Genomic DNA, 7,343 nt, shown 5'->3' on the forward strand with positions numbered 1-7,343 from the left:
ATGTAAATGACGGTGTTTTCGAGGGGTTAAAGTTAGAAAAAAAGGACATTTTACATAATGGAAGTCGAAAGAAGACCTTTCGTCACAAAAAATTGATTAAAGATGTAAATAAATGAAAGGTTATGAAAGGTGTTGTTTGTGCAATGAATGAGATTCAAGTTGTCCTCTGTTTAAAAAAATCAAGATCTTATCAATTGGTTTTCGAGTTTGAACATCTTGTCCTCAGAATGGGCTTCTACTCATCCGGGATATTTAAGAGAACTGCATAAAGACATCTGAATGCATACACGATATTCATCATGATTTTATGTATGGCATTGTTATTACTTAGCTAGTCTCTTATATAAGATATGTAAGTACATATGCATGCTCTCAAGATCGTAGTTAGATTTGAGCAAGTAGTATTTTGTTAAACCTTGGGTTGAATTGACGGATAACTTTTGCGCCTGTTTTTAAAATCATTCCTTGAACTTTCGTGTGGAATCTCGCCATCTCTTCATGTTAAAAACATGGTTGCATAATACGCCTCTGCAGTAATACCTGCACGTACACACGTATACATTGCACATAAAGATGTCAGGAATAGATCTTGTTTCGTATGGTATACATGTATAATGTCTTACAGCGGTATACCGCTTATGCAATTCTAGCTCTTACAAAAACTGGAGAAGCTGCTGTTACTGTGGAATCCAAAATGGCCAATGCCGTACAGAGTTCCTCTGAGTTTTTCCAAACCCTTGGTTTTCCGACAGTTTTGATATTCGTGATAGTGTTGTTGTTAAGTCTGTGGATGTTGTCGTCGAGGAATCCTCGGGTGAACTGGCCGCTCGGACCTTTCTGTTTCCTCGTGGTGGGATGTCTCCCTCAGCTGATGATCAGCGGTAAAAGACGACAACCGACAGATCTTCCATGGTATGATACATACGGAGATATCATGCACATCAAACTTGGCGAACAACACATGATAATGCTGGGGACTTATGAGCCGATAGAAGAGGGAAAGCTATCCAAATCTTTGTGTGCGATGGAAATTGTTACGCGTGACCAGCTTTCCTTTATGTAGCAGTGCGTTACGAATACTCAAGTTTAAATGAATATAAGAGCTGCCCCATTTTTCATTATGTAGATATTTTTATGAAATCCACCTACTTAATTAAGTCTACATATAAATCAGTGTGGGGATGGGGGGTGAGCACGAAGCGGGTGAAGCGTGCACGATGTTATAGTAGTTGCAAGCAGTTCAGAAAAGCAATTCACGTTCTTGGAAAAAGGAAGATCTTTAGTAAACAAGAGAAGTCAACATCTAGCCATGTAGCTGCAAAATGCATATATCTGTGTTTAGGTTTCTTTCCTCTCTCTCTCACTCTCTCGTCGCAACTCTTCCTCTCGTGTTTGTGTATATTTGTCATGGTTCGTTTCATCTTAGTCACTGTCATTTACGTCACAAGAAAAACTAAGATAACCACAAGTCAAGTAAACATCGTATATGTAAAGCAGCAATAAGCGTACCAAGTCAGTCTCGTGAGCAAACCAAAATGGGTCTTGGACGTGTGAAGACAGTAGTTCCAAAAATGTCACTGTGGACTGGTGCAAAATAATTATAGATTTATTTATAAAGAATAACGTCAGACGCACTTCTTACCGCTGTTGTGATTAGATATTGGCATATTTGTGCTTTGTGTTAACAACTGAAAACGGCCATTTTAAAACGATTGCTAAATACTCCGATTGAGACATCTTTGTCGATTAATTGATGAATTCATTTTAATAGCTCGATGCTGGAAAATCAACAATGGAGAAAAAGGCATTCCTAATTCAATGTGAATTCGGTATGACTATCAGTAAGACGCGGTGATGAAACAGAGCGAGATCTACTGTACGTGAGTGACTGACGTCATCTACGGGAAGGGAAATGTGCCGAAAAAATACCGGTAACAAACTCGTGTACGTACCAAAGGCGTCTGGCAGTGCCACGTCCTGGAAAGCTATACCGAATCCCCAAATATTGCAAATTTTAACTATCATTAAAACATGTGAGCTAATTTTCTTAGCAGACTACCATTCAGGTGTGACAGTGATGGTAGTCCGCTTGGAAACGTAGTCCGTTTTCCGTTACTTAGTACAGGTGCATTCCATCCGATATACTAACCCCAATACTATGACAAATCTTAGCTTGTACTAATCATAAAGGGACCCTGGACTTCTATTTCTTGGACTACCTTTCCTGGCACACCAATAACATCCTAAGAGCTTTGAACTGCGTCGTGCCGTGGCAACGCTCTGGTATATTTTCAACTAACATTAAAATATGATATATGTTCACATCACGTTTGCTGCCCATATCACTGATCAGACCCGTAGCTTGGCAGCCTATTATATGGAGCATATTTGGGGCAGGCAATCAATTCCAAGAAGGTCTAATTGATTATAAAGACCATGGTAATTGGCAGTGCATATAGCCAGAGTTAACGGAATATGAACACAGTTCCTGGAAATACATTTCATTCCCATATCAAACCCGTAGCTAAGCCACCTTTGGAACATGTTTGAGGCAGGCCATTAATTCAGAATGTAACTAAAACCTCAGGTTCCAGCAGAACTTATTATGAATAATCGTAATTTATGTATTATGATTTATTCGTGTTATATGACAAACACATATACCTTAGTACATCTTTCACGTGTGAGTTAAATTACTGTCACGAGCGTTATATGCCAGAACGAGATGTTCGAAGCATATATCTCGAGAGGCTGGCAGTTAATTATTTGATGTACATACCGAGAGAAGGTACTTGCATTTCACCAAAAAATGTTCTTTTGGCGGTGTTGTGTCTTTCATTTACAGACTTGACATTTAACATGGAATATTTTTTCCAATTCATAATTCATCAGATTTTTTCCTATTTTGCTGACTGATAAATGAAAATAAGAATTAAAATCGTGTTTTAATAACTTTTGATAATCTTTTCAATGTCATTGTGACATTAGTTCATTAATTGAATTCGCCAGTGAAGCGTACAAAAATACATTGCTTATTTTGAATCATGCGACAACCATTGAAAGCGATATTTTGGATCTCCATATTTTCCTAATTATTGTCTTTAGAAGAGTTACACGTCCCACAATGTGTCTTGTTGATAAAAGAAAATAAGAGGTATTTAACTGTATTTTAAATTCAAAATGAGCATTGAACACTTTCCTTAGGAGAGAAAACGAGATGAGTTAAAACACGTGCCAAGCCTTTTCAACATGATGTGCATAAAGAGTTCTCGGAATTTTCTCAATACTTTTCAGTGATATAACCTTGGTGGTACCTCATTACCTGTCGTTTGTTTATGAAGATATTTTGTATTTCTGAAGAAATTTTCGATTTATCCCGTAATGGGTTTCACTGTCACTGCGTGTATACGCTAGACATAAAGCAGTCGAAGTATTCAGGCTCGCGCCCCACTCACCCCCTCCTTCAAATAAAAAAATTAGTAGGATTCGATGAACGAATGGTTTGGATTTTAAAAAGCCTTTAAAAAGGTAGTCTATGATTAAAAAAATTAAGAAAAGGAAGAAGAAAAATTTGTTCTGCAGTGATAAATTTATTCAGGGAAATCTGCTGTGTAAGCATAATTAGCCAATTGGAGTACAACTAGTACATTAGGACGTTATTTCCACTGAAGTGGAAAGGACTCAAATAACCAAGCATGGAGTAGACAAAGCCAAATTGGCTTCACTGACACCCGTAAGTTTTCCAGGCAATGCGTACTGTATGATGTGTATATTGGCGTAGTTGACAACCTGGGCAGAGGGTGAGCTGATAGTCCCGTCATCTCTGAGGACCTGCAACCAGGCAGCCACGGCACCGGTCACAAATGGAGCTGCCATGGAGGTGCCGCTCATTATAGTATATTTATCGTTTCCAGAGAAGTCAGCAGCTTCAATACCCTCACCCGGGGCGTAAAGATCTACGCAAGATCCATGGTTACTAAAACTAGCCTTTTCAAAGCCCTTATTAAACGCTGCGACAGTGAGGGCATTGGCCGTGCTGGCTGGAGAGTAATCGCAAGCGTTGTCATTGGCATTACCTGCTGAAACAATTGCGGGGATTCCCGCTGCGAGTAGATCATCGACTGCGTCGTTCAGAGACCTGATGAACGGCGCACCAATACTGAAGTTAATAACGGAGAGGCGCCCAGAGCTTTGCACTCTTTGTTTTGCCCACAGACAAGCATTCAATATATCGGAAAGAGGGCATCCATAATTTGAACAAATCTTCAGGGAAATGATGTTAGCACTCTTTGCCACGCCTGAATTGGTTCCCCCGATGATACTGGCCACGTGGGTACCGTGACCATGGTCGTCAACACTTGTAGATGTCGGCCAGCCTGAAAAAAATAATAATAAAAAATAAATCAATCATTTTCATGTGATAAACCTTAAACTGATCAATGTTGAACTTCTTTCATTTGACTTGACTAGCAAGGAGCATGAAGGTGTCTCATTTCGGTTGAATATTCCGTAAACTGAGCAATTGTACAAACTTGGTCCAAATATAACTATCTTGTACTATAAAAACGCACATTTGAGATGTATAATAGCAGTTGTATTTTAACTATATTTTATGAGGAGCTATCATATTGCCGAAGAGACATGTACAACATCCCCATTTCAATGCAACATTAAGAGAATCCTGATTTCCCAATCTTCACAATGGGGAGATATATTCACTCTCTGAGGATGCCGTTTTCTTTTTAAATCCTAGTAATGCTTGCATGAGCTGTCGTTGAACGTAAGACCGCCGTGCTCCCTTTTTGGCCCCCTTTTGCTACTCAGGTGTTCTTTTGCTGCAACGCTGCAGCTAATCAGACTGTAACTCACCAACGGTAACTCTCCCCGAGAAATCTTCATGGTTTGGATTGATGCCTGTGTCTGCCACATATACATCTATTCCCTCTCCATCTCCCCAGATGTTGTATTCATAATTGTATTGATCACCATCAAGGGCATCCAACCCCTGCAAGTAAGGGAATGACTGCAATCAACAAATTCTTACATAAGGAATTTTCCAGATATGTACAGTTCTTGTACAGTCTTGCCAGAAAATATATGGAAAATGCAAAAAGATCACCGTGTTGAAAATAAATAGATGGAAAACAGCTTCGTTAAACCAGACCACAAGATTTTAGAGAGGACAATATAAAGATACTGACTGTCAATGAAAACGCATCATTTATCTATCAAATAATATATTAAGTTCTTTTGGAACATTAAGAAAATAACAGTTTTCGGGTGAAATATGTGAAATGTGAAATAGTGGTCAGCCCACTCTCTTATGACCAAACAAGTGCATTGGTTCTCGTTTATATGGTTGGAATCGATTCTCGGTAAAAAAAAAAGGACAAGAAAGTTTTCTGATGCGTTTTCACTGACTGTCAGTATATGTTTGGTTGCTGGACAGTTTTGAGATAGACACTACACTCGTGAAAAGCAAATTAAATGCACCCTTAACTTCAAACATTTCTCAGATGTATGACAAAGAGTATAGGACTTTAACCTTTTAAGTATGTTACCAATAGTCAAAAAGATTCATACATTTAGAAAAGTTTGTTGACTTCGTGACCGAAAGTGAACTGCTTTTAGAAATCAGTATAATCAACATACCAAAATGTTATTGGAATTAAAACATATGAAGCCTTTAAGTTATAAGGTCTATCTTTCTGCATTAACATCAGCATTAACATACCCAATAATGTCTTCCAGAAAACCATGACATATAGGATTTGCAGTATTCAGTGTTTAGTTTTAACTTAACATCCTGTTCAATTTCCGCAATGACATTGGTGAGTTGTCGCAGGGCGTGGAGGTTGCTTAAACATTATTAAACATACTCATAAATACAGTAATAGATTTCAAGAAGGTATATTTCAAATATGAAATTATTAATTGATGACCAATGCGTATTTTAAATATTTTCTCCTTATTATTTTTTTTTTATTTGCTTTTTAGCCCAAAGTGTTATTTGATCAGTAGTTTATAGTTAAGACGATGGCAAAATATTTTATATATCTACAAAACAAAATTTTACAAATGTGTAGAAACGAATGAAAAACAAACTGTTAAGAATGCGCTGTGTTCAACCTTTTACTTATGTTTCGCAGAATGACGAAATCCTTGTCTTTATTAAACTTAACTTGTTGTCTTCGTCCAGCTCCTTTGATGATTCTACGTACTAGATAAATAAAATTGTTTCTTGTAAATGGTTTACATAATAAATCCATTTAAGGCTAGATAAAGCAGAGATGGTTCGGGACCCAAGCCCATATTAGAAAATACTACAAATGTACCCAGAGAACACTGAACTTCGCCAGGATTAATAATTAACTAATAATCAACCATTAGTTAATGGATGGACCATCACCAAAATCTTGTCACTTTAAAGTAAGCCCATTTTGACCTATCCTGATTATCTCATCAAAATCCGTCCATGCATTTTTGCGTTAAGTTGCGAACAAACTACCAAACTAACAAAAGCAAAAAAAACATAACCTTCTTGGTCATAAGGAGGTCATAAAGCACAGTGTGAGAGCTGGAAAAATGCCCCCTGCTAAGATTCGAAATTAAAGAGTTGTACTTCCCATCAACCAAAAAAAATAGATCACAAACTTTTACTGAACATTGTTTACGCCACAAAAAGCAAAAGTTTCAGAACAAACATGGTTCAGCTTCAGCTTGTTTTATTTTTTCCACTGGTGCTTGCTTGCAGCGTCTCAGCGTCAACGGCGTTTGGTTTGAATTGACCACCACAACCACAAATGCCAGACGACCTTAATGTCCTCTCCCGTTGCCCTGCGATCCAGTAAAATTAAATACACATTCAGATATAATTATAGGAACAAAGTGACTGGTACACGTAGGGCCAAAAGTATTCAATTTCATTGGCAAAGGATATAGTTGCATACGTTTACTTACTTCGACCGTAGTTTGCACCGGGCAGAAGTCGAGCAATGTAATGCCCTGACACAGAACCATTCATGTACTCAACAAGTGACACTGTGGGAGATATGAATAAGAATGAATCAGCCATTGTTAAAATACTCCTTTGCGCTTTAGTTTGAGTGCATTTTTATAATCACTCAACGATATATAGGCCTCTTTTTGGTCACTTATAATGCTCTATAGTTCAAAGTGCACGGTTGAGCCCTCTTTACAATAGACGGCGTCCTTTCTGCGTCCAGCAGTACGGCCATATTTGAGCATTCATTCTGATACAAAATCAATACTCGTTCCTCCTTATTAAGACCACAGTGATGCCAAATTTCATGGTCGCAGAAAGGACGCAGAAAGTGTAAAAG

General features: G+C 38.0%; 1 protein-coding gene across 1 annotated transcript; it reads right to left on the minus strand.

The window, feature by feature from the left end:
* Nucleotides 1-3,576: 3,576 nt before the first annotated feature.
* On the minus strand, nt 3,577-6,556 carry LOC106157272 (uncharacterized). The gene is made up of 3 exons (XM_013532868.2): nt 5,735-6,556; nt 4,870-5,005; nt 3,577-4,376 (listed from the first exon to the last, which is right to left on the minus strand). Exons 1-3 carry the CDS (start codon nt 5,762-5,764, stop codon nt 3,682-3,684), a joined length of 861 nt encoding a protein of 286 aa, XP_013388322.2. The 5' UTR covers nt 5,765-6,556; the 3' UTR covers nt 3,577-3,681.
* Nucleotides 6,557-7,343: the final 787 nt, after the last annotated feature.

The sequence above is a fragment of the Lingula anatina genome, chromosome 5 (assembly GCF_051362555.1).
Source record: "Lingula anatina isolate TDL-2025a chromosome 5, LinAna3.0, whole genome shotgun sequence".
Lineage (NCBI taxonomy): Eukaryota > Metazoa > Brachiopoda > Lingulata > Lingulida > Lingulidae > Lingula > Lingula anatina.